The sequence below is a fragment of the Xiphias gladius genome, chromosome 3 (assembly GCF_016859285.1).
Source record: "Xiphias gladius isolate SHS-SW01 ecotype Sanya breed wild chromosome 3, ASM1685928v1, whole genome shotgun sequence".
Taxonomy (NCBI): Eukaryota; Metazoa; Chordata; class Actinopteri; order Istiophoriformes; family Xiphiidae; genus Xiphias; species Xiphias gladius.
In genome coordinates, this window is record NC_053402.1 from 16,474,450 (window position 1) to 16,502,366 (window position 27,917).

General features: G+C 42.1%; 1 protein-coding gene across 4 annotated transcripts; it reads left to right on the forward strand.

The window, feature by feature from the left end:
- Positions 1–52: 52 nt before the first annotated feature.
- On the forward strand, positions 53–27,635 carry dnm2a (dynamin 2a). Of its 4 annotated transcripts, XM_040118687.1 has the most exons (21): positions 53–548; positions 6,441–6,514; positions 6,749–6,898; positions 7,910–8,113; positions 8,420–8,518; positions 8,607–8,767; positions 8,880–9,022; positions 9,165–9,300; positions 9,425–9,492; positions 10,206–10,344; positions 12,400–12,486; positions 14,045–14,115; positions 15,421–15,472; positions 16,487–16,498; positions 18,958–19,068; positions 21,010–21,119; positions 21,276–21,387; positions 21,576–21,740; positions 23,638–23,861; positions 24,189–24,452; positions 24,781–27,635. In XM_040118687.1, exons 1-21 carry the CDS (start codon positions 388–390, stop codon positions 24,851–24,853), a joined length of 2,616 nt encoding a protein of 871 aa, XP_039974621.1. In that variant the 5' UTR covers positions 53–387; the 3' UTR covers positions 24,854–27,635. The 4 variants fall into 4 exon arrangements, with proteins under 4 accessions (XP_039974621.1, XP_039974630.1, XP_039974638.1 ...); XM_040118696.1 differs by lacking the exon at positions 16,487–16,498; XM_040118704.1 differs by lacking the exons at positions 16,487–16,498; positions 24,189–24,452; positions 24,781–27,635 and having other exon boundaries at positions 23,638–23,865.
- The last annotated feature ends 282 nt before the right edge of the window (positions 27,636–27,917 follow it).

Consider the following 27,917-nt stretch of genomic DNA (forward strand, 5'->3'; position numbering starts at 1 on the left):
TGTCCAATAGGCTAAAAGGATTGTCAGATTGTCAGACAAGAGGCGGGTCTATACTCACCGGTTTCGATCGGATGTCGTCTCCCCTGACCGGATGGTGTCTGTGTAGAGGAAGTTTTGTTTTGCGAGTTTTCCGTCCGTTTCGACTGACTGAGTATTTAGTTAATTCACTTAAAGGAACACGAAATGATATTACTGTGAATTGCATTACCGGTAACCACTCAAGTGTTCAAGAGGGAGTAAAAGCACGAGCTGTTTGAAGCGGCGGAACTCAACAGAGTAACCCGAGAGCACCTTGCTGCTAAGCTAACGTTACCTAGCTAGTTAGCGCGGCTAACGTTAGCCTCTGGTCTGCGTTGTGTTGAGGGGGCTCTCTGAGCTAACGAAGCCATGGGGAACCGGGGCATGGAAGACCTGATTCCCCTGATCAACAAGCTTCAAGACGCTTTCAGCTCAATTGGCCAGAGTTGCAATTTAGACCTTCCTCAGATCGCTGTGGTCGGTGGACAGAGCGCTGGGAAAAGCTCAGTCTTGGAAAATTTTGTTGGCAGGTAAGTGAGTATGGTTACGCTAATGAAATTAAGCTTTGCAATTATTTCAGTTTTTATAGTTAATCTGGTGAAGCATTCTCACATAGTGTTTTTAATTGTCCAGCGGGCACGATAGGTGTGGAAATGCCATTTTCATAAAGGTAAAATAACGTTAGTACGTAAAGTCAATATTAAGTTACGCACTTGTCGTAAAGTTGCCTTTATAGTGAGTGACCGCAGGTTCAACAACTTGACGTAGATACGCCCTTTACGTGGCAAACCAATGTGCCAGCCTAAGAGCTTAATATAAGTGGAAAATGTATTTTTATGAAGATTTGTGTACCCAGGACTTAAGCGTAGGATTTCTTAGTTTTAACAAGACAATCTTCAAGGGATGATGGGTCAAAAAGTAAAATATTAGAAAACAGTAGTAGTAGATATAAGAAACTAAGTTTGATGACACTAATTAACTAACTAAATAATAACAAACTAAGACCTTTAGAAAAATGACATCAATTAAGGTTATTTCAGTAAAGTGCACATTGTGGCACTTTATTTTCAGTAAACCACAGTGCAGATTGTCTGCTTTTGCCATCCAACTATTTGGCCATAGTTCTGAATGGAAACTTTTTCCTATGGCTTGATTTAATAATTCCAGGCCACACCCAGAAAGTCCTACAGGATTTGCATTCACCAGTAATTGTTGGTTTACAGCTTGCAGCAGCTGATTGGTGTTTTATTGTGTCTCATGAGAGTTTGTTTTTTGATAATTATGCTTATTCTTTTAGATGTGGGAGTACAAATATGTTATTGGGAACGCCAGTAGAGTGAAGCAGTGGAGGTAGCGAGTTACCTCCTTTCCATAGGGATGTGGATTTATCTCCAGTGCATTTTACATAAGGCATTGCTTTTGATCTCAAAGCACACGGTCTCTTGCAAAAATTCGACAATCGGCACAAGCTCTCATCTTTAGCAGACACAACTTCCTTTACAACCTTCCTCTTTTGCTCTTATTTCACTGTTTTTTCAGAAATTGAGGAAATAGATTGGATGTATCTCCATTCTCTGTTGTGTGAAAGTTAAGCTACAGTGCTCCCCAACAGGCTGGTCCTGTCATCCTCAACGGGCTGGTCCTGTTGTCCTCTCCCACATCAGCATTTAGTGAGATCGCCCTGCAGATAAAAAAACAAAACAAGCTCATTCTAAAGAAGCTTGTTTAACAGGTTTTCACCCCATAGGGAGACACTCAGTGTGTGTGTAACCCAACCCACAGAGGGATCAAACAATGACACACAGGCCAGCAGGCAGAGAAGAGGAAGTACATTGGCTATTAAGATGGCATGCAGACAAGCCTCTCGTTATAAACACACTGGCGAGAGCATGTCGTAACTGCTCTCAGGCAAGAACACACACATAGATTAGACTGCCACTCAGTGCACATTAATTTCAGATGAGTGGGACTTTGCACTTTGAGAGCACTTGACACATATCAGATGTAATTAACATGAAAAAATTTCATGGTTACCTCAGTTTAACTTTTTTGTGCTGGCCCTCCACTTTCTGCCTGTTGACAGGACACCCATCCATTTGCTGAAATGTTACACGAGCACTTTACTGATATGCTGCGGCATCACATGGACATGCTCATGCTTTAATGAAGTATGTGAGTGGTACACTTAACTGTTTACCATTGTTTTTTTCCACACAATGCAAAGTACAGCAGCTTCTCTGTATGCCTGTTGCTGCCTTGCAGGTGAACTTGAAGGTAGTCAAGGCGGAACAGTGGAAGTCAAACTCGTAGGTACAAGGTCGAGTCATACGTCAACGTGGAAGGGCTTAGGAGCTGCTGCACATCACTATAGTAACAGGCGCGTTCATGTAGGGGTGACTCATTGCTGATCTAAAGGTATGTTTGAGCTTAAGAGTGGCCAATACCTAAACCCTTTACAGTGCCATTTGCTACACAAAAACAGTGTTTAGTGTTGTAGGATAATTGATTTGCAAATTCTCTGTGGTGACGACAGACTTCAACCATGAGTGCTGAGCTACTGTTTCCGTCAGTAATGGTTGTTCTGTGGCTTTCCCGGTGGCTGAGGTTTTTTTCCTTGGTGAGTAGTAGTTGTGTGTGAAAGAAAGGCTTTATCTCTGTGTCCCCAGGCATGAAAGCAATCCCTCTTTCCCTTTCTACCCCACCCATGACAATAGAAGGAGAGTCACTTGGTGCTGGGAAGAGACACATTTCAGACCATAGACTGTATGATTCACAGAGCGTAAATGCTCTTCCTTTTTTGTGTCCCGCATGAACTCCATGCTGATGTCATGTTCTGATGGGTGCCAAGGGACTTAACTTACTGCTTCACTCTCCTTTAAGTGGCAAATTGTCTGCAATTATAAGCTGCATGTCTGCCATTGCTCATCGCACTCTCATCACCACGAGTTTCTGCTTCACATTTCCTGACTGCAATGGAATGAAAGGAGAAAGTTGGGATAGATCATATTGTCTGTGTAGTTACTATCTCTCAGTTGTCATAGTTCTGATTTTCATCCAAGGCGGGTCTGGTGGAATCGAAATTGCTTGCTGTTTTGCTTGACCCATCTTGCTGATGTGATCTGGGCCCCCTGTTCTCTGAGTTTTTTTTACTGGAGACCAGCACACATTGGCTGGCTGGTCTGCATACTTTGCTGGCCAGAAGCTAATCAAATCACTCTGGCTCAACAGCATCATGTATTTGTGAATGTTTAGGGGTTGTGGGTGTATATGTGGTGTTGTCTTGTTTGGGTTTGCATCAAGGCAATCTACTAAGGGACCTTTGCTGACACATCGAAGTTTTGCTGACACATGAACTTACATATTTATGCTGAATTACATTTAGCGTAACTCTTCAGTGTTATTTTACTGGCTTGTCAACAGCTTAATGCATGCATTATTGGCTCATAATTAACTCTCAGTTTAGAAGTTATTATCAGGCATGTGTCTCCATTTTTAGCCTTGCTGTGTTGTCATTGTCCCAGAGGGTCATATCTAACACTGCAAGCTGGCCTGGGTGGAGGTTGTTATCAGATCTGTGGCAAGTAGAGTACTAAGAACCAAGGAGTTTTTAAAGTGTTGGAACAGTCGTCCTAAGTTTAAAGCTCTACTATATCATTATTAAGAACGGTTTGTCCTTGACAAATAATTAAATGTGACAGTCTTGCTCTAATTCCACGCCACTTTTGTAGCAGCAGACTTACTCTGTGATGGTGGCATGGATATATAAAGGAGTTTGAACAGAAATGTCTACAAGTCTGGATTTGTGTGTGTAGCACCGTGGACATCACGGTGAGGAAGAAGTACTAACAGCTGAGTGGCAGAGAGCAAAGGGATTTTCCACTAAGCAGTTGGATTTTGGAAGTGCTTGAAGAGGCTTTGCTGCCTAGTTATCCCTGTTCTTACCCACAGTGACAGACTGTGGTGCGGGAATGTGGGTAGCCGTAATTATATGTTTGTTGCCACACCGTAGACCCACGGGATATGTCCCATTAAACCACAAACTCATTTTTGTGTACTACACCATCCGGTGAGAGCGTACTATGACCTCAGATTTTCACACACTGGTTCCATGTTTGAACTCCCCTGCCGAGACTCTGCAGACCTGAGGAAAAGGAGGATCAGCTGTGGGCTATGGCTCCTCAGAGTTGCTTTGCCTGTTTGTAGTAGGTAGAGGCTGTCGGAGCAGGCAGGCAGGGGGAGGGGAGTTGGCTCTCTTGTTATCTCGTTGCTCTACTCTCTCTTGCTTTTGCTTTCTCTTGTGTTAGATGGACGGAGGCTCACAGACTAATGGTCTTTGCTTGGCCATCCATAATGCATGAAATGATACACAATCTGTTCAGCCTCGTCTATCATTTACAGCGCATCAATAATGGAAGCCTGGCCTCTTGCTTCTTTTCAATATGCCACTGCTGATTATCCAATTCGGTCTATGAAGACTGAGTGGTTCAATTGTGTCCTTGCGATATGACTTTGCAGAAGAGCATTTTTTTCAACAAACAATTTCTTTGTACGTGCTTTCACCTAGCCTTTATTTGTGCTTTACTCATTGCTGTTAATCTTTGACCAGTGGCCACTTGTTGAGCCAGTGAGGTGGTGCTTGGCTGCTGAAAATCCAGTGGGAGTCACCTGTAACTGGAGAGATGCATCACTACATTAGCAGTTTCTTGAAGAGGTCATCCTTGCTGTGAGCTCTGAGCAGCATCTTACCACCGTCCTCCACATCCAGTCTAATTTTTCTGTCCTTTCCCTCAGACTAGAGTGGCTGTGTTTTTTATCTCCCTCCCTCCCATGCTCCCATTCCTCATCCAGGGCTTTCTATACTGTCGCCCCTGTGGACAAATGCCTGCATGACACAGCACCAGCGCTGAACCACAGACCTGTGGATTTTTGCTGATGCAAGGAACATCCAGAATGTTCCCACTGTTTCACCATGGGTCCAATACCTAGGAATAGCAGGCAGTATGTAGTATGGCAGCTCCTCTCTTTTCTCCTGTCCTGTGGCTGACATGTTGCTTCCACTCTGAAGTCAGCAGACAGGCACTATGACAGCACCACCATAGTCCACTCAGGCCTGTAGGTCTGGCAGTGTGGAGGAAAAGGAGAATGTGGGTTAATGACACACTCAGCCCTGCTAAGATTGTTCCAGGACGGAGGCTGTTGATTACCACCAGATGTAGCATGTTTGCAGATCGGCAGAGGGGCCTTCTTAAATGGGAGGGGAGTACAGAACACTGGGTGGAGGAGCCTCATCTAAGGGCTGACTAAGCAACTTTGAGCATGTGATGAAAAATTCCTCAGGTACTATGTCACTTTAAGAGCAATAAAAAAGCCAATTGTGAGAAAATTCTCATTGTTTCCTGTAGGCTGGTGTATTGAGACACTTAGCTTACACGATGTGTGCGTTATTCCACCAGTAGTACATTCATACTTTGTTTATTGCCATTTCATACTTTGGGCACTACATCACCTTGTGCAATTAAGAAGCATGAATCAAGTTTTTTGTAGAGAATGTGCACATAGCAAAACAGTGTCACGTGTCAGGCCTGAGTCTATTATGGTTAAGCTGTTATCATGGGTGATACCTCTTGTATTGACACAACCTGGGTCCACAAAAAAGCTAACAGTGGCCAGCTGAAACCATGGGCCTTCCTTTAAATAGGCATTAAATCAAACAGCTTAATTGTTCAGCACAGAACAAGTTAATCTATTGAAAAACACACCATGATTACAAAATCATTACAAACATAAATCCACCCTAAAACAGGATTTATATTGTGCTTTCAGCGTTCAGCTGTGAATCAAAAAATGTATTCAAATCCCAGTAAAATCAGCATGGGTGCTGTCAGAGTGGCCATTATTCATTGTCTGTCTATCTAGGATTTGTCCTTAGATGACATTATCATTACAGTCTTTTTCAGCATGAAGAGAGAGTTGTTCAAATTCATAAATTAAAAGTGAACCGAAGTGTAGAATATTCTAGATGTAACATCTGTGAATTCTATTTTAGGGTGGATTTCCCCCATAACAGCCAGAGTGAGTGTGTATGAATCAATCTTTAAAGTTCTAAGGATGACAGAAAATGACTTTGTCACATTTGATTTGTTGTGAGAAAAGCTGGAGGCGCGAAATTCCTTTGTGCCCATCAATTCACCAGAGGGCATGCTGCGAGGAAATGGACATAGAGTCTAATGAATAATTGAACATTCTCCCTGCCTCTTTCTCTTTTTTTTTCTGCCCTTTTCTCTTTATGTTGCTTTGTCTTATTGTCATGTACTGCCCATATTTTACCCAACGTGCCCTGACCTTAATTTTCATGCCCTTAACTCCCAACAATTCTGGTGTTTATTTTTCTTCCTCTTCCTCTGTCTCTCTCTCTCACTTAGGGACTTTCTTCCACGTGGATCAGGCATTGTTACCCGCAGACCTCTCATTTTGCAGCTGGTCAACAATAAAGCAGGTGAGTGTGCCTGTCCTTTGTACAGCCACATCCCTGTCTCCTTTCATTACTGCCCTGTATATGGCCTCTCCGTCACAGTGCCTCAAGCTAGTCACCCTGTCTACTATTTGCTGCCTTCATCTTTTTAATTTAATATTCTCTTTTTCTCTCTCTTCCCTGCTATTTCTTCCTCTTGGTCTTTTTCTCTCCCTCTACCCTCGCTTCCTGTGTATTACCTTGTCCCTGTTTGTGTAGAATATGCTGAATTCCTGCACTGCAAAGGGAAGAAGTTTGTGGATTTTGATGAAGTGCGGGCGGAAATTGAGGCAGAGACAGACAGGATAACAGGCTCCAACAAAGGCATCTCTCCCATCCCAATTAACCTGAGAGTCTACTCCCCACACGGTAACGGACAAGTCTTACTGTAAAAAAGCACATACACTTGGCGCTCTTTTGCTTATACGAAGTAATTTTTCATGTTGTAAGAAGAGATTTATCACAAGACAATATAAATTCGTCAACCATCAGAGATTTTTGCATACTGTTTATACCGTATGTATTCCTTTATTATTTCTGGTTGTATCAAGTTATAAAAAAATGGATGTATCACATGACACAATGATCACATGATAACTATAACGCAGTTTTATCTGTATTGCCCAAGCAAAAGCTACAGAGCTGTTTACAAAATGAGAACCTTGAAAGATATCAGAAAAAAATTGATTACTTTGAACTGGACTAGTGTGGTTTTGGTACAACACGAAAAAGTCAAAAGTCACTTCTGTGATGTCCTAATTTGTTCACTGAATTGCCTACACAAACACCTATTCATTTCCTTTTCGGAGATGTCGCAGGGAATTCACAGTCAAATTTTGACATTTTAATGTTTTTTTTTAATTTATTTTTTTCAGTAAATTTAACCCTCATTTTTTTAGGAGGTAAAACTCAAATTAGACTTCCCCTCCCACCACAAACACTCTTTAAAATGTTAAATCGAGGCTGATAGTGTAGATTTCTTTTGACGTTTTCCTGAATAGGAAGGAAAATGAAGGTGACACATGAATGAAAAAAACAGGGCTGTTTTAACTTTAGCTTGCCACGTAAAGGAACATATTACAAACACTATGAATAGGCTGTGTGTTTTCTCAACACAGTGATTGCCGTTTCATTGATAATGCTCTTGATTAATCAAATATTTATTTGTCTCACATACAGTAGTTTCCATTCAAATGCTGCATCAAGTTAATGATTTGTCAAATTAAGAAGGCTAAATGAAAATAAAATGCTTTGTTAGAAAAAATGTTATGAAACACATTACCTGAATGACTAATGATATATTGTTAAGATATGTGTAGGAAATGGAGAAACATCTTATTTGCATTTCGCATTTTTATGATTTTCTTCCATGTGGTTTAGTGCTGAACCTGACCCTGATCGACCTTCCGGGAATGACTAAGGTTGCAGTCGGAGACCAGCCCCCAGACATCGAGCACCAAATCAGGGACATGCTCATGCAGTTCATCACCAAGGAGAGTTGCCTGATCCTGGCCGTCACCCCGGCCAACACTGACCTGGCCAACTCAGATGCTCTTAAGATCGCCAAGGAGGTGGACCCACAGGGTAAGTGTGTAGCTTTCTAGTAGTTCAGGGGTCAGAGAACAGGCCCACAAACACAATGTAACACTCCCTTTTTACTAAAGCTATCATATGAAACTGAAAAATTCCAACAAATGTTAAACATTGCATTTTATTATATCCATTAGCTCTCATTTAATCTTCTACTAATATTTGGTCAGTCTTTCTGTGACTGCTGAATCTTTTTAGTTGTCCTTTCTGTCTGTATTATTCTGTAATACATGTAGTAGCAAACAAAAGATTGTGAGAGGTGTTTGAATTGATATAGTTACAGATTATAATATTGTGCAGGTCTGCGTACCATTGGTGTTATAACAAAACTGGACCTGATGGATGAAGGGACAGATGCAAAGGACATCTTTGAAAATAAACTGCTGCCACTGCGCAGAGGTGAGAATCATGCACACACCCACACAAAGGCACATATACAGGCGTTTCTTCCAACTCTAGAGTGACTATTTGTGTTTTCTATGTGCAGGCTACATTGGTGTGGTGAATCGCAGTCAGAAAGACATTGATGGGAAGAAGGACATACGTGCTGCTCTGGCTGCAGAGAGGAAGTTTTTCCTCTCCCACCCTGCCTACAGACATATAGCAGAGCGCATGGGCACGCCACATCTACAAAAGACACTGAACCAGGTGTGCTATCAACTATCTATTTTTGTTTGATTTTCAATTGTAACATAAAACTCCCCCCCCTACCATGTCATTAATTCTCTAAAATAATAGTACTTCCTCTGTCTGTCTCTAGCAATTGACCAACCACATCAGAGACACCCTGCCTGGTCTGCGCAGTAAGTTGCAGAGTCAGCTCCTCTCCCTGGAGAAGGAGGTTGAGGAGTATAAGAACTTCCGTCCAGATGACCCAACACGCAAGACCAAGGCCCTGTTGCAGTGAGTGCATCAAAAATGATTTTACCTCTGACGTTAGGCTGTAGCATCACTGTACAGATGAAATGGCATCATTGAGGAGTGGCTGTAGCTTCAAGGAGCTTATACACACCAGCCTCATGTCTTTTGTGCTTCACCTTATCAGGATGGTGCAGCAGTTTGGTCTGGACTTTGAGAAGTGCATTGAAGGCTCCGGGGACCAGGTGGACACAAACGAGCTTTCAGGTGGCGCCAAGATCAACCGCATTTTCCATGAACGCTTCCCCTTTGAATTGGTCAAGGTTAGTGTGCCATAAAGAGTAGTGACATGTTGGTTTTCATTGATTTAGTGTTTTGGCTGTAGGAGATTGAACTTTTGTTAGATCTGTTAAATTATCATTTGCATCTTCTACCCCTGTCCCTCAGATTGTGTTTGATGAGAAGGAGCTAAGGCGAGAAATCAGTCATGCAATCAAGAACGTCCATGGTGTCAGGCAAGTGGAGCGGAGATAAAAAAAAATCCTACTCGACTTCCAAACCAGACAACCACAGAACTCAATAGACACCTGTACTCTGTTTTTACATGAAATAGTCCTTTACTCGCATTCTTCGCTTTTCTCCCCTCATCATAGCCTTAAGTCTACTATAATTCAAGTATTTATAATCAAGCCTTGCCATCACAGACTAAAAGTAACAATGCAGTATGGTGTATTCGCAAAGTGTTTTCTTCTGTATGCAAATATTTCTCTATTCTACTTTCCCTGACTCTTCTTCCAATCCCCTTATCTCCTCACTGCAACACCACCCACTCCTTTTCTGTTTCTGTCTGCTGAAGCAGTCAATTACTAAGAGGATTTGTGTTACATGTATCTTTGTCCGCTGCATTTTTGTTGTAATGTATCCTCATTGATATTCTTCTGTCTGTCTTATCTCATTTGTGGCTGTGTGCTTAATTACATTTACACCTGGCCATATTTGGCGCTTTACCTTTAATCCCTATGTTGTGGCTGTCAGTATGTTAATCTTCCTTTTGTTTCCCTCTGTCCATAACCTCAGATATCTTCAGTCACATGTTTGTCTTTTTATGTACCTAATCATCTGTCTATTCATCTGTTTTTTTTAATTTATTTTTTATTTTTTTGTGTGGCTACATGTTAACTGTCCCATCTGTCTGCTGCTGTGCCTCTGTCTCTCTGTGAATCCTCAGAACGGGGCTGTTCACTCCAGACCTGGCATTTGAGGCCATCGTGAAAAAGCAGATCGTTAAGCTGAAAACGCCCTGTCTCAAATGTATCGATCTGGTCATTCAGGAGCTCATCAACACAGTCAGGCAGTGCACCAACAAGGTACTGCAGGTGTCCAGCATCTCCCGACCCAGCCGAGACATAGGGCAGGGGCAACCATGGGTGTGGCAGAGGGTACGCTGACACAGAACGTTAGCTGGCTGCTTCCTACAACATCTCTACTGATCAGTTTAGTTCTTGCATTTAAAGAAAGAAACATTCTGTGCCGTTTGCCCTCAGCCCAGCCCAGCCCTGTGTGCAGGCAGCGCTGTCGTTTTGTGGAGTGTTGTGACGGGTGACGTGTCGTCGTGGATATGAGATGTTTTGCGGACTGAACCTGTCTGAGCATCTCTGGTCTCTCCTGGACAAGCTGCAGGTCTCACAGCCCAGAACACATAGCCAGTAAAACATGAGGGAGGGGGGGGGTGTAAACCGTAATTTGGCCTTGACTTCGAGGTGACTTCAGTCTCTACCATACTGACCTAGCTTTAGAGGAAGTGGCTAGTCCCACCAGTGGCTAGTCAGGGATGAGGATGTGAAAACCTGTTGCTTGTCCCTCTCCACTGCTTGATTTGTCTGTCAACAACTAGAAATGACTAACTGAAGAGACACTTTTTTCTCTTTTTATTTCCTCTCTTTCTCCTTCATGTCTGTCCTGTTTTTTTTCTTTTTTTAAAATCTCTGCCTGTTCCTCTCTCTCTACCACCACAACCAAATGCAATCTGACCCCATGACCCTTCAGAACGGGGCTCTTCACCCCTGACCTGGCTTTCGAGGCGATAGTCAAAAAGCAGATCCTCAAACTCAAAGAGCCCAGCCTCAAATGTGTGGACCTTGTGGTGTGCGAACTCACCGCACTCGTCATGAAGTGTGCTGTTAAGGTAACTAGGGACAAACTGGCTTGGATGATAGCATGAAAAGACAAGGGATTCCTTTTCTCTCTAAATATGTATTTCTGTCATCCCAGTGCAATGGTCACCCCAGTGTAATCAGCCCCAACCTCACTTGCCACTACACCATCCATTCTCAATGCTTCAAATATGTGTATTGTCCCATCCCCTACTCCCTTCCCACTTCTGGAAAATCTCCATACCATAGAGCATCAACTTACAAATCATGTCTGAAATTTTAAGCACAACTTAAAATTTCCTCTAGCTGGCTCCCACATGTTCTTTGACCTCAGCATCAGCTCATTAAAGCATTTTTTTTTTGTTTTGTTTTTTGTTTTTTTGTTTTTTTTTTTCCCCCCACCCTGACATTGCATCCTCCCTCTGTCCCTGCCCAAGACCCTGCCTGGTCTGTCTGGGCAGAGCAGAGCCTGGCTACGCTCCCTCACTGACCCACATGGCAGACTGATATTCTACTATCTGCTGAACCGGATGGAAGGGGAGTGATGTGAAGGGGGTGAGATAATACTAATAGGCCATGGGCCCTGTGGGTGCAGTGGCAGCTTGAATGAGGTGTTTCCATAGCAACGGCGCTCCACTGCCATCTTGTGGAAAGAGACAGGTGCTGCATGACACGAAATAATTAGGCATAAACTCGGCAACCCAGCCATCCTTCCCTCTCTTGTCTCTCTGGTTTACCTCTGCCTCACCTCATTCTTTCACTTTTCTTTCTCATCCAGTCTTCACTAATGTGAAATACTACCAAAACTCTACCATCAGCTAGAGATGACAGTTTTAAATATATTGACATGTTTTCCAATTTGGACATTCCTCTGTTTGTTTAAAATAGAATAAGTTTGTCTTTTGATGTTCTAAAAAAATTGCACGATTAAGACAATGGAAAACTTGCATCTCTACCACATTGATTCTTTTTTCATGAAGTCATCCCTGGCCTGATAGTAAATGCCTTATCACCTTGTAGAACAATCACTATGTATTTAAAGTCTGATTGTGTGTTTGTTGGTTTGTAGTTGTTATTTGTGGCACTGAAATGTCACTTGACTATCTCTTTCCCTTTTCTTTGTTCTTTACTTATTCTCACTTCTCACACCTGTTTCTCTCTGATACTTATTGGTAAGTCTTACTAAGCTCAAGCTCACATGTAAGTGTGTGTGTGTGTGTGTTTGTGTCTCCATTCAGTGTTGCAGTTGTGTGTTGTGTTGCTTTTCAGCTCAATTCTTACCCCAGACTGAGAGAGGAGACCGAGAGGATTGTCACCACCCACGTCAGAGAAAGAGAAGGGAAGACCAAGGACCAGGTGAGTTGCTAGGATCTTGATTAAATAGACCAGCGGCTCTCGAGCATGCCGAGTGAGCTCAGGTCAGCCTTTGACGTTAATATTTTTCATATGTGGAGAAATACAGCTACTGTCTTCAGTTCACTTTAATATTATGCTGATATGGTGGTGGGACAAAGTCACACCTCCCAAGTTATCATTTAGGTGGTGAAAGCGAATGTGACAAGATGTAACATTTGGGGAAGTTGGCAACTGACACCTGAACACCTACTGTTATCTTTAATAATGTGTCATCTGGGATTGTCAGCTCCTGCATCTGCTGATCATCCATCTGTAACATTAGGACAAAAAATATGCGCATGGTGTGATTCTTCCAAAAATCAGATAAGTTTTGCATTTGCATTTGTCAAATGGAGAACAGTAAAAACGCAAAGTCATTGCTGGACAGAGCTGTTGTTCTCCTGCAATTCTTTACCAGTAATTTTGTGCTATGATAGCTGGTCAGTTGGTTTCAGCATATTAGATTATCTTTTGTTTAATTTCACTGCACTAGCTTAGAATCACTCATTTTATTTATTGACAAGCACTTATTTGCTTTTGAATCCCTATTGTATGTATCACCCGAGATTTTCTATAGACCTTGAAACTTCATAGAAGTTTGTAAACTTGAGAAAATTACATAAGGGTTTTAATTTTTTTTTTTTTTTTGGAAAAGACTGGATGGCCTTGAAAGCACTTTTTCTAGAACCCAATCTCATTACGAGGGCTCAGTTCTGCAGGTCTTTTTCTGAGTGGTAGTTTGATCAGATGAATTTAAACAAAACATGTTCGTTTTTTTTTCAGATTGCTATCCACTCATTCTATTCTCTTATTTAGTCATGGTTATAATATATCACAGCTAAGCACAATTCTGTATCATGATAGAAAAACAGTTATCCTCTGATTTATTCAGTTTGGTTCAGGTCTAAGTTGGTTGTGTCGGCATCACTGTCCTTACATCAACATGGCAAAATTCTATGATATATGCCAGCACAGGAGTGTGAATCTTTAAAATTAGAGATCCCTCAAGGGTTTCAAGACATGACATGAAGAGGAAGTAATCACACGTCTGCAACCTCAGTTTGAACCGTTGTATTTCCTCCTCCCACTATGTAAATAGAATATAAAATAAAACATCATTGTTGTCTTCCAAAAAGCGTTAAGTCACGATTTATGAACTTTATTCGTTTCAGGGTGGATAGGCCTTGGAACCAACAGTAACTCCACACAAACCAAGACTAATGAGAGTTTTAGGTTTGGTAGCAGCCCTCCCAGGCAGGAAGTGATCCAGGTTGAATGAACTGAAACTTTTGCATAAAGTCATATTCTCAGCTCTACTACATTTGCAATTTGCAGCACATAATATCAGGTTGATAGAGGATATTGGTATAGCTATGTTTAAATTAGCTTTAGATGTAATTTCTTTCAAGGTTGCTTTTGTTCCGTTCACAAGTGTGAAATATCAGAAGGGAGACTTTCTGTAAGTGGTGGTTAATTTAGACCTCTCCATCCTAATCATGATTTTCTGCCTCTAATTAAGGTTCTGCTGCTGATTGACATTGAGCTGTCCTACATCAACACCAACCATGAGGACTTCATAGGCTTTGCTAAGTATGTACTCCTCACAACCCCCCCCCTCTTCTAGCCCAATTTACAGCTAGTTGCCGGTGACCCCAGTCTCAGCACAGGCATTGTGATCCTGATTAACTATATGTTGCCTGTTGTCCAAGGTGCACTTGTGATTCCGTAGATAAACAAAGGAAAAGCCCTGTAATCCCTTAACTCGCAGTCATCGATACATGTGGAGCCCAACTGCTGTTTCACAAGCTTTACAGAATCACCACCACTTCACTGCTACTGAATCAAAGTTTTGCTTATAATTAGCCACACGTTGTAAGCTGCGGTGCATCAGTTTGATATAGCATGCCAATTATTCATCCAGCCACATCAGAGCATGTGTCTCCCTGTAGGGGAGGTGGATACCATACTGATCAAGGTTGCATTAGTTACCCACCTGCTCCCCTTGCATGCAACAATACCCCTTCCCCTCCAAACAAAGTCAATCAAGCATGCTTGATTGCTTGACAGATAACCTTCCTGTCTGCTTCAGGCTGTTTGACTGTCACTAGAAAGAATGTTTACTGTACCAATGGACAGTGCAGTGCTCATGCTTTACTGCACTCACTTATAACTTGTATCTGCTGCTGTTCACCAGAAACTCGTGCACACTGCAAAGCACTCGCTAGTTTTTCGTGCTATATGTATAAGTGGTTTTTGAGTCGGTGGTTGAATTCAGTAGTCCCTGGTGTAGCAGTTACAGTAGCATGTAGTTGAGTGGAGCTCCCGTCTTCTGTGTGGGTCGTGCCATTGACTAAGTAACAAAGCAAACCTCAGTGTGTGCGTGTGTGAGGGTTTACGCCAAGCCTCTGCATGGCAAGTGGATTGCTGTAATGTGTCGGAGGTAAGCCAGGGCTGTTTAACGGTTCTCATGACGTCACTTTCAGTCTTGACTACAGAAGGCTGGATGATGGTAGCCCCCCAGGGTACGGCAACAACAGGTGGGCAGAAAGGACGTAGGGTTGTGTGCACAGTATGTTTGCGAGAGACAGTTTGACCCTCCATATAGTCCAAATTCCTCTACAATCCACTCTCACCTTCATGTATGCGTGTAGTAGTATAATAATAACAATGATGACCTTCAAAACCTTGAATTTGCACTTATCCAAAACCAGACAGTTGATATGCATAAAATACAAATGGCTATAAAAATATGAACCATAATTTTGGAAATAAATAGAATATTATTGAAACAGCAGTGCCACATAAATATTTAGTGTGAATAATTTAAACAGGTTGTGCCCGGTGTGGTGTCATCAATATTTAATGTCTTTTCTCTCAATCTTTGTGTAATGACAGCGCCCAGCAGAGGAACACAGCTACAAACAAGAAGAGGGCCATACCCAACCAGGTATGTGTTATCACTCAGTTTTGGCCTTTTCACCAATCCCAGATTTAATCTCCCTTGATTGATGCCTCCCATTACCAGCCTATGAATCAACCACGTGAATACAGCTGACTCCAGCAATGATCTAGCCCATAGCCTTTAATCTATCTCGACCATCTACCTGTTAACAATACCTCCCCTGTACATTATTTTAACTACTGACTGTACCCAGTCTTTTGTCCACAATGTTGTAAAGATGTTACTTCTCCTTTTCTGTTTTATTCAGACTGACATTTAGACAACTTTTTGTTGAATTTCTGTGTGTATTTGTAAGATCTTAAAACAGGATTATAACCCTGCTAATCAGTTTTAGAGATTGCAGTCTTATTGAGGGGAGAGTTCCCATAGTGAACTTTAAGAAGACCCTGCTTCCCTGCTTTCTGAAACGAGTGTATTCTTTCCATGACTACTATTAATTGCTGTTTGCATGTGACCCAGGCACGTTGTTCTGCGGCAAAGCAACAATTAATCACAGAATTGTGTTGATTGTTTTGTTGCCTTTCCATTAACTCACAAGCATCTTTTTGTATGGAAATTCAGAATGTGCATGGACCTTGCACCTATCAACTGAGCCACAAATATGACATAACCAAATTGTGATATACTTGAAGTAATTCTAATTGCATGTAACTCTCTTGCTCTGTCTCTCTCTCTCTCTCTCTCTCTCTCTCTGTCTCTCTCACACTCTCTCCTTCTCTCTCCTGCGTCTCTTCATCCTTCTTTCTCTGGTTGTCTAATGGATTTCCTTTTTCCTCACGTTTTCCTCCCTCAAATCTGTCATTCTTACCCTTTTGCCTCCCTTTTTTTCCAACCTTTTCTTTCCTTCCGACCCTTCACCTGTCACCCTTTTCCCTCTCCCCCTCCTCGTACTTCTCATCTGTCCCTTATCTTTGCTTGCTTGCTTTCTCATTTCTTTTGGCTATGATTTTATACCGCCCTCCTTTGCTTTAATTTCCCCTCCCCTTCCTATTACTGCAGGGTGAGATTCTGGTAAGTACCCCACAGATGTAAACCGCACCCTGTCAGGGGGCAGCAGTGGTAGGCCATGCAGAGGAACTGAGGCCATCACACACAGGTCAGCCAATATGGTTAGGGTGGAAATGACAGACTGCTGTGAGATAACAGGATAAACAGTTGACTCCTGCATATACAGGAGTCAATACCTTTCACCATAATAAGTTGTTTTACCCCTCTGCAGCTTGGCGGACTGGGAGAGGTCCACGAGGAGAAGGTAGAGTCTCCAGATCGACCAAACTGATATTAATTACAATTCTAGCATCAGCACACAGTTACCAGTAATTTGGACTGTCTTTACAGTATCAGCCGGCACATTTACTCTTAATTCTTGGTTCCATTTTAATACGACAGTGATTGTCTTTAATTGTAAACATCTGGGTTGCTACTAACATTTTACTTTTTTCGCACCAGATATTTTAAACGAGATATGAATTATTTTATCCCCACAAAAAATTCTTTTGTAGCATTAGTGTGTGTACCACAGAGAGAGATAACGGGCAAATCTTCCACCACCGCCTGTGGACGGCATCAGTTCTGACTTGTCTCTGGTTTTATACCTCTGCTGCTGCCTCATGCATGGTGACTCAGAAGTTTGCCTTGTGAGAATCATCCTAATAATATCATATCACTTGGGACAAAATGGGGAGGAAGTGGAGGGGCAATCCAATCAACAACACACAAAACACACAACTTGACACAACTATGATTCTTTGATTTGTAGTTTTTTGTTTGTTTTTTTTAAGATTAAATGCATGTTAAAATACTTTCCTGTTGAAAGTACATTCATATCCCATTTCTCTTTGTTATTAAAAACCCACTTGTCTCTAATTATTTCTGTATTCAGAACTGATCAAAATTGCTCATTATTTAATACAGTGACTGGTCATGGCTTTGAGATGTATTTCAATGTTTTAATCAAAGTTCTTCATGGCATTATTTATTTTCATAACTTACTGATCATCAGGACAAATTTCATTCTAATCATTTTAATTTCCTTGATTTGAATCCTTGGAGTTAATCTCAAGATATAATCTAACATCATTAAATAACCATAGCATCAATTACATGTACAGAAATGGATTGAACATTGTATCACAGTTGTCTACCACTAGCAAAAAAGTGAAACCAAAGGCGTCTGATCTGTGACACTCTTACATCTTGTCATTTCCTTTTTCTTAATGTCAACTTGGTTATAACATTTCCAACTGACTTGAATACAGGGGATTTAAGACTCCTTGTTTCTGAGAAGTTTAAGTTATATCCTCGCCAAGGCAAACTACCAGTTTAGCTTCTATGCTCTTGCCTCCTCTCCCATGTTTATGTTGGCGCTTTTGAACTAATGAGCCTTTTTTCTCCATAACCCACTCCAGTCCTCTGCTGGATGGAGAGGGAGTTCAGGAGAGAGGTCTAAAGCAGGCTTTGAAATTTACATTTCCACTTAGCTCTTCTTAGCACGAGAGCACACTTTTCACATTGTACTTGAAATGCACGGGAGTCTGTTTGAAAAAATAGAGAGACAGTAGCAAAGAGGACTCCTCTAAAATGCATGGCTTATATTCCTTAGAATGAGTCACTCAACTCACCCTCTCAGTCTGATGTATTTCCTCCCTCTCCATCTCTCCACTTCAAATTTTCACGTTGTTCTTTAGATATCAGTCCCACCATGAACCTTACTAACTCTATTAGACTACTAGCCTCTGCATTTAATGTCTTTGATTGCAATTCTTTTCTCCTCCTTTACCCCTGTCTTTAACAGTCACTTCTTCCCACCTTTTACTTATCCAGGTATTTACGTCCGACACTTATATCCACGTCCAGTTAACCCATTAACCCTGCACTTCTTTAACTGCCATTACATAGGCTAGCTTTTACTGACTCGCTGACACTAACATACCACCGCCGATCTTTGGTCTTAGACTCTGTGTTGGGGCTAGCATGGTCTGGACACCATCTGGTCCTGTTTTGTTGGTTTAAAGATTTATTTTCTGTTGATTGAAAAAGAATAAGGACTACATCCCCCTTCAGTGTTCTCAGCTAAACATTCTGATGCTTTTGTATACATTTAGCCACATTACATACAGTATATTACTGTCCTATGGTCAGTCCATGCTGTTTACCCATTAGATTTCATGTTTAATCCATGGTTTTATGTTATAGTCCATATTTAAGTAATATTAGACTCAGACGCAAACATGTTTAATATTAAAATAAAAAGGACAAAAAACAACCAAATTCAGAGTGACCTAGCAGGTAAGCAGGTATAATTTTATTAGTGTTAGTCACATCCCACTATTAGTGGTGCAACTCCTAATGGGGCCCTCATGTCACCAGTGCATAAGCCTGATTGATAAAGCTGTTTTCCTCCATCCTCCTGGTACCCCTCTTTCCCTACCACCCTTCTCTTTGTTCCACATCTTCTCTTCGCTGTGCAGGTGATTAGGAAAGGCTGGCTAACCATCAACATCAGCATCATGAAGGGCGGCTCCAAGGAGTACTGGTTTGTCCTGACTGCTGAGTCCCTGTCCTGGTACAAAGATGAGGAGGTGAGAGAAATTTCTGTTCCAGTGCCGCATTTCACTGGGGACATAGGGATATAGCTAGCTAAGATGAGTTGACACAGCACCACAGGAATATTTAAAGATGAAGGTACTGTAACTGTCCCAATCATCCAGCATTCTGTAGTCAAGACTGATTCGGTGTCATCACCCACAGTGGTTGGAGGTGTGTGCGTCCCAGCCCAGCCTAACCAATGTGCAGACTACTGTTCAGCTGTAGCCTGATGAACAGGTAGTCTGAACACTGGGCAGGCGGGGGGGTTAGGACTCTGATAGGAGGAAGGACCCCGAGGTCATTGCAGCTGCAGGTCGCTACCCTAGGACAGTAGTACAGAGAGCACATAGAGCAAACATTACCTCAGTGAAACAATTATACATATATGAAAAAAGCCACGTACATGGAAAGGGCTGATATATTAGGAACAATACTGTTGAAACACCACGGTACTTTTTCTCTTATTAAACATATATTGTTAAATAAAGCTTAACAAGAAAAATACAACCTTTTTAACATTACTTTCAACTGATTCAGGTTAATAAATCTAGACATGGTTGGACTGTATTCCTTTCTTGACTAAATAACTACAGTAAGTGCACATTTAGCAAACTCAGCTTTACAGTTTATATTGTCAGACCTTTCCAAAGGTTCTATTCAAGGACTTGGAGAGTAAGATTTAGTACAAGGGACATGCACTGATGCATAAAGTTTTAGTGACCTGAAATCAAAAGTTCTAGTTTTACCGATCATTTCATTTTAGGCCAAATTCAAGACTGAATTACCAAAGTTGCCTTCAGTGATCATAAGTGCATGAAATGCATCAAGAGCATGATAATTTCTTTACTCACCAGTTGATCTTCTTCCCAAGGCCAAAGTCATATCCATTCTTCCGCGAAATAAAAAGACCACTAAAAGATACCACTACAAACCATTGTTAAAGATGAACTCCGGTCTAGTGGCCTCAGTGTGCCCAAACACCAACTGCAAATGCTACATTTTTATGTCTGTCGCCTTTTGCGAAAAAGCAAAGAGAAAGAAAGAACGAGAGAGGGAGGATGGTGGAAGCAAACTGACGTGGCAGGCGGGCTGAAATGTTCCAGCCGGGATCTGACTTTGGAATTTGCAGGAAATCGTACTGGGTTACGGGGGCCGGAGGGGGGGTGTGATTGCGTGTGTGTATGTGTGTACAAGTGTGCATGTGTGTAGGCGCTTGTCCACATGGGTCCTCTTGTATCTTTTAGTGTTGGTCAGCAGTTGGTCATGTCTGTACGAGTTTATGGTTATGCACACACCCAAATCCAATGATACGTGTTTGTTCAATTCGTTCAGGCTCATGGTTGTTTGTTTGTCTTTGCACGTGCAGTTAAGTATTTGGGCCTTTGTGTGTCTGTGTGTGTGTGTGTGTGTGTGTGTGTGTGTGTGTGTGTGTGTGTGTGTGTGTGTGTGTGTGTGTGTGTGTGTGTGTGTGTGTGTGTGTGTGTGTGTGTAGTGGGGGTGAGGGATTGTGTGGAACTGTGAGTGATGTAACTGTTGGGCCTGCGCCGTTCTCTGTGTTAGTGCAGACGTAAATGCTTCCAGATGTCTCTGCTCAGCAGTGAAAGCTGGCACCCCATCCCCCCAGAACCCTCATGCTCCTCCTTTTCTTTCTCTCCTCCTCCTCCTCCTCGTCCTCCTCCTCCTCTCCGTCATCATACATTTCTCCATCTCACCAGCTTGGTGGTCATCCACAGAGGAAATACATTCCATTGTATCTGCTCATCGATTGAGAAGTATCGGAACTGCTGCCCTCATTTTTTCTCCATTAACAAAATTTAAACAGATGCTCGCTTTGTAAAGATATAACTTCTCTCTGTTAAATGATACAGATTTCAGGGTGCATTTTATTGTGTGTCTGCTGTAAATACACATTTCTTCTGTGTGTCTCATGTTAGGAAAAAGAAAAGAAGTATATGCTGCCTTTGGATAACCTGAAAATCAGAGATGTGGAGAAAGGCTTTATGTCCACAAAGCACATCTTCGCAATCTTCAACACTGAACAAAGGTCAGTGTTATGTTGTTAACTGAGGATATTTTTCTCGACCAGTCTGAATGAACATCAACCTAATCTTTGTGTTTTTGTGTGCATGCACATCCTTGTGTACTGGGTTAGCCTACACACTCACAAGCACTTGTGTTTCTCTATTGTTTATCTGTGCAGGAACGTGTACAAAGATCTTCGCCAGATAGAACTGGCCTGTGATTCTCAAGAGGATGTGGACAGCTGGAAAGCATCCTTCCTTAGGGCAGGAGTTTATCCGGAGAAGGACCAGGTATGTGGGTGCTACATTGGGTTTCTTTAAAAGCCATGAATTAGTTAATATTACACTGGTCATTAACACATGAACCTCCGTATTTCTCTGTTCACGCATAATTGCTACTACGGAGAGCAACTAAAAAGATGTACCGTATGATTATATTTATGCGTCATCTTTTGTTGCCCGTGTGTTGTTCTCATCAGACGGATAATGAAGAGGCTGCTCCTGCAGACACAGTCTCTATGGACCCTCAGTTGGAGCGACAGGTGGAAACCATTCGCAACCTGGTGGATTCATACATCGGCATCATCAACAAATCCATCAGAGACCTCGTGCCCAAGACCATCATGCATCTCATGATCAACAGTGTGAGTCCATCAGTCCTTAGACTCAACAGTGTGTGCAGGTTCTGAAGCACACTTAAAATGAAAGCAGTCTAATACCTGTGTATCCTCTCACACTTAAGCCTGTGTGCTATGCTGAATGCTGGCAGTATCTGGATCTGTATCTTAACAGTGAATTGTTAATTTTGTAATTCTGCATGGTGTCCATACTTTCTTACCAGATCAAGTACATTTTTGTGCAAACTATGCAAACCTGGATGGATGGATAGATGGATGGATGTAATATGCCATTAGCTATGCATGCATGCTGACCGTTATGTTGCCATTATCCAGCAAATATAGCACCCTACAATACTATATTACTTATAAAGTAATCAAGGTACCCGATAAACCAGTGAACTGAGCTAAAGCCAGGCTCAGAATACAGGAGTTTTAATATTGTAACTGATTGAAACTTTACAGATGATCTTCTCTCTTATCTCAAAGATGCACACACTACAAGATTGAAAATTAAGGCGCATCACACACTATAGGATATTATTAAGATAGACGTACCAGAGGGGGCAATGCACTACCTCACGTGATATCATGGGGAAGCAGATGTAAACAAAATGAGAGACTGTGATGCACCTGAACGTTAGTTTGCAAGTCTGGATGAGAAAACGGTTGGGGAGAAATAATCAACATGGATTGTCTATTCTTCGGTGATAACTGGAGATGAGATTTTAACTGTCAGTTTTTAATATCAGTCAACCGTACTATGCTAGCTAGTGTTAGTCTCAAGGGCTAGAATGTTTACCGTTGCTTGGCACCACCGTCAGCTGCTCTGGGACCGACATAATCATAGTCGTATTCATCCAGGTTTTAACTAAATGTCAAACATGTTTGACAATAATTTGGGTGGCCCAGATGAATCTACAAGCATTCTCGGGTGGTTTAAAACTGGATTTCAAACCCTCACATTACCAGATAATCTGGGCTGAACATCGGTACCGGCCAAGGTCCTCGACCAGATTTCTCCCCCAATTGTCGGGAGAGGTGAATCGTTGTTTAATCGGCCCAAAACTCCTGTAGTCTGAGCCCAGCTTTAGATCAAATGAACTGTTATTTAATTACACGTAAATGTCATTGCACCATAGAGCTGTGAAAAATTTATGTAGTGTTTTCATGTTCATTTTAGTAGCAGTGTTGGCCGTGTATTTCATGTTAACACAAGGTCATAAACTTGAAGACATTAATGAACAGATTTTATGATGCATGCTCACAATGAGTTGGCCACTGTCCATTTATTATATTTTACTATTCTAGTGAGCTCACTTGATGCCTTCCAGCATCAAGCAGCTACACACACATACACACACTACACTACGTTCACATTTACATTTACTCATTTGGTAAATGGGCTGCACTTACATAATGCTTTTCTAGTCTTACTGACCACTCAAAGCGCTTTACAGTACTGCCCGGTTCACATACACATTCATACACCGATGCTACATTGGAGGCACTTTGGGGTTCAGTGTCTTGCCCAAGGTAACTTTGGCACACGGACAAGAGGAGCCGGGGATCGAACTGCCAACCCTGCGATCAGTGGAAAACCAACTTCACCCCCTGAGCCAAAGCCACCCAAGCCGCCCCAGCTGTGGCTCACACAGATATTAGCTGTTACTTTACCAAGATTTTGTAATATTTTGTTTTAGGATCAAGTATCTCCAATCTCTGAATTATTTTATCTATTGTGGTTAATTAGTCACTTCTTTTCCTATTCCCAGCCTTTCACTTCTTTGAACTACATTTTCCAATTTACCAACCTTGTGATCATTTCTTTTTTGGCTACTGCTGCTCCAAGTCTAACAGTTCTCAGGGTTAATCGATGTAAGTTGCCACCGTCTGTGTTTTAATAATCTAAACTTCCGTTTAGGCAAAGGATTTCATCCACTCAGAGCTGCTGGCCTACCTCTACTCATCTGGGGATCAGGCCAGCCTCATGGAGGAGTCAGCTGACCAGGCCCAGCGTAGAGACGAAATGTTGCGCATGTATAATGCACTCAAGGAGGCGCTGCACATTATTGGCGACATCAGCGCCAATACTATCTCCACCCCAGTACCCCCACCCGTAAATGACACCTGGATCCAAGAAGCCAGGTGAGAGGGGTAACTAGCATTTAGTTGAGCTTCAGGTCTAACAGTTGGAAAATACTGAATCTAATGCCACACCCAATTGTACACAGGGAGCACATTTTACATATGGAATGAAAAACTACAAAAAGGCAAATCTTTCACCTTGTAGTATCATGCCTGCCTTCCTGAATTTGTCAGTGTATCTATTAATGTATCTTAGCCTCAAACAACTAAACTTTTTCCAAGAGTTGACTCAAATAAAACTGTCACTTCCACCTCTACAGGATAACTAATTAGACCTTTACGTGATTATCACAATGTCAGTTTCATTTTCTCATATTCTCCTCTCAGCCCAACCCCTCAGCGTAGGCTGCCTCCTGCAGCAGCCCCGCCCCCCAGCCGTCCACCTACTGCTCGGGGCCCAACACCAGGACCACCCATGAACCCTTCTCCTGCCTTCGCAGCTCCGCTCAACCCTTCTCCTGCGTTTGGTGCACCACCAATCCCCTCTCGCCCAGGCCAACCCATCAACGCCTACAACAGTAACCAGGATCCCTTCAGTGCACCCCCACAGATCCCCTCCCGGCCAGCCCGTGTCCCACCCGGTGTACCCAGGTATGGCTTCCTTTTATGAGGTGATCACCAGTGTCTTGTGTGTTTGTTCTGTAATTTTATAGCACTGTATTTGTAACATTTTGTCACTAACCTCTCATCATCCTCTCTCTTTCAAGAGTCACAGGCATCGTTTGTCATTTCTCACATTCACCAGTTATCCCATCTCTATACTTATTATCATTTCTTTGCATTCATTCTTCTCTCACTCTTCGTTATCTCTCTGTCCTCACCTTCCCTGTTTTCTCTCTACCGGGTTGTTTTAGTTTCTCCCCCGTCTCTTAGTGAGAACGTCTCACGCCATGTTCTGTATCTTCTCTCCTCATTGCAGCCGAAGACCCCCCGGCGCTCCTTCTCACCGGCCCACCATTATCCGCCCTGCTGAGCCCTCCCTGCTAGACTAGACCTGTGGCCAAGCCCACCTATGTGTGTGTGTTTGTGTGTGAGTGTGTGTATTTGCACACTACAGGACGGGGGCTCGAGGGGAGGGGCTGACTGATAGCGGTGCATGATGTGCATCGTCCAGCCGTAATAATGTCTATTCAAGCAATGTTAATAAGCTGCTAATACCGTCTTTATCAGTGCACATGAAAGAAAGGAAGCCCTTAACCACAGCTGATCAGCGGGATGCATTAGCTTCTATCAGTAGGAGACGATGTATCAAATTCAATCCAAGAGCTTTTTTTTTTTTTTTTCTTTTTATTGTAATGACTGTTTTTTTTTTTTTTTTCTCTGACAAGGTTCCTGGTAGAAGCCCCTTTAAATAGCTTAATAACTGTTACAGGCTGGCTTTCCTCTCCCCTCCCTCTACCTTTATAGATTGGCCTAGACGCCCAAGTCTAGATCACTGTGTAATATACACACTTAAACCTGTTGTTAATGTTTTACTGGGTTTTCAATTCCTAACTGATTTCATACTGAAAAACAATAGTTTATTATCACTGTTGTTATTTTGGTGGTGTTAATTACAATATTTTTCCTTGTGTTATTTTATTTGAGTGACTTTGTCCTTTTTAATGACCGTCATAAATGTAGCTTTAAAAAGGAAATCCTAATCTCTGCAAAAACAACGCATAAAAAAGACAGGGCAGGGCTGCATGAGGACTGAGAGAGTAGCTTCAGCTCCCCCTCTGTAAAAATATCCTTCCACGATGAATAGATGTCAGCCAGATTGACCGTTATCATCCAAGCACTTCTAACCATCTAGCCTTACAACAAGCCACTCAAAATGGGGATGTTGTAGTCCGTCAGCAGAACACTATGCACAAAAACCCAGGAGAGGGAGAGAGACAGACTGAGGGGCTGTCTGCGCTTTGGGGGGAAGCTTTCTCTCCACTAATTCCGAGTTGGTGAAGCCTTGAATTTTAATCCCTTTAGTCTCAATTGAACCCCAATGAGGCCTTCAGCCTTCGGGTAGACTTTGTTCATTCCTGGATTAGCTGATTCATATAGAACGGAGCGCACAGTACAGTTTCCTCTCAGAGAGGATAAAACTCAGTGAAGCGGTGGGGTGTGTCAGTGAGGACTGATCTGTGAGTTAGAGTATAAAGATGGTATTAGGCATTGAGGAGTTAGCACATCTTTTTCTGGGCTCAGTTGTCGAGGACATTTATTATTGCTATCAGTTCTGCTTCCACGCATTAAAAATATCATTGTAAATAGCTGGCCTATACAGGGGAATTAGCACTTGTATTTCATTAAATCGTAGGGGTGATGACAAAAACATGCTATTGTTATCGAAGCCCAACGTGGTAAAATGCAATTGTTGGTGAAATTAAAAGAAGCACTAACACTGTCATTTCATTAGCTTTGTAGGGAAAAAGAATGGTCATCTCCTGATGGATAATTTATAACCTGGGCATTTGTTATTTCTTTTGATGTTTTTGAGTACAATTGTATCAGCTCTGTGTAACAATATGCTACTCAGCCCCCCAGCTTCTACTGGACTGGTAATTGGGGTTCTGCTACAGGGATTAACTGTCTAGATATGTTTTATGTTGGGAGGGCACTTGGGGCTGAGCATACACAGCTGTGATTATTTGATAATGAATATCTTTTGATTGCTCTTTGACCAATTAAAACTAATTTTTCTTGAACATTTTTGGGGGTGTTTAGGGGAAAAACGGTCAGCCAGGGAGTGACCTTGGGTTACTTGAATGTTTTCCGATTTTTGGTTTGATCAGTGGAGGTGGTGAATGGGTGGTGAAGGTTCTGGTGTATGAAGGCACATCCTGTCTTGAGAAGCTGTCTAGACTGTTCTCCGTTGTCACCACAGAGGATAGAATTTTAATTAGCCAACCTGACAAAACAAAGAAACTATAAACCATTAAAAAATGTCCCAGACCTCAGACTCTTGAGACAGAATGTGCTTTTTCTTCCCCTGTATTTCTCTATAGGTCTGGCTTTCAGTGACAGTGCCAGAAAGTAAAATGTTCTTAGAAAACAGCCCCGAATGTTTTAGATCCTCCACAGACCCCTGGTACACAAAGTAGTTCATGTGATAAAAGTTCTTATTGGCCAATTCCCTTGTGCCTGTCACTTCAGCCTGCCCTTGAGAAACCCAGACTGTAAATGCCCTGTAATACATTAGGTTGTACCCTGCCTCCTTCCTCTTTCCCTCCTGTCTGGATCTGGTGGAAGGGGTTGGAATCCATCCTGCAAAAATCTATTTTCTTTTTGTTTTGGAACCCCTTGTCAAGTGCCTCTGTAGCAATTAATTGATTTGAATAAACAAAATGAACTAATTTAGAATGGAGAGTAAATAAAGAGGTGTTGTGTACAATAAAGGGACTGGCTCTGGTGGTTGGTGTCTCCTTGTGTCCTTGTGTGATCCTCTCTCGCTCACTCTCAGATAACGTAGAGCTCCTCCTGAGTTTCCTCACCTCACTCGCCTCCCTCTGTACATCTAAACCGATGCAGACTGACATAAACCAGCACATGTTCCTAGGGCAACCCTCTACCTGCAGGTTGCCTGCTTGAGAGAGGCATTACTTGAACTATGTTCGCTGTCACTCAATACATGCATTTCCACCATATGTTAAGCGATGAACAAAAAAACCCCACTACCTCTTCATAGTAATAGTCGACTGTTGTTTGCTGTCCTTGTGTATGTATTGATTAAATCATTTTCAGTGCCTATAAAAAGAATTCACCCACCTTGGAAGCTCTCGTGTTTTGCCTTGTAGCGTGAATCAAAGTAGAAAGGGAAAATAGATCAACTTTGATTCAGTGTTGTTCGACAATCAAGCATAAAAACATACAAGGCGGCTGAATATTTTTTATAGGTAGTGAACATAGAGTTTACCCCATTTTTACAAACATTTTTTAAAACAGTTCTGTGCAAAATGGGCTCAAATCTCCCCCAGCACCAAAAGTTTTCAGAAGTAGTCATTTGTTTAAATGTAATTCTCTAGGAGTTGCTGCATTCATGAATAAATTATGCGTCTAATCATACCCTCCAGTGAGAGT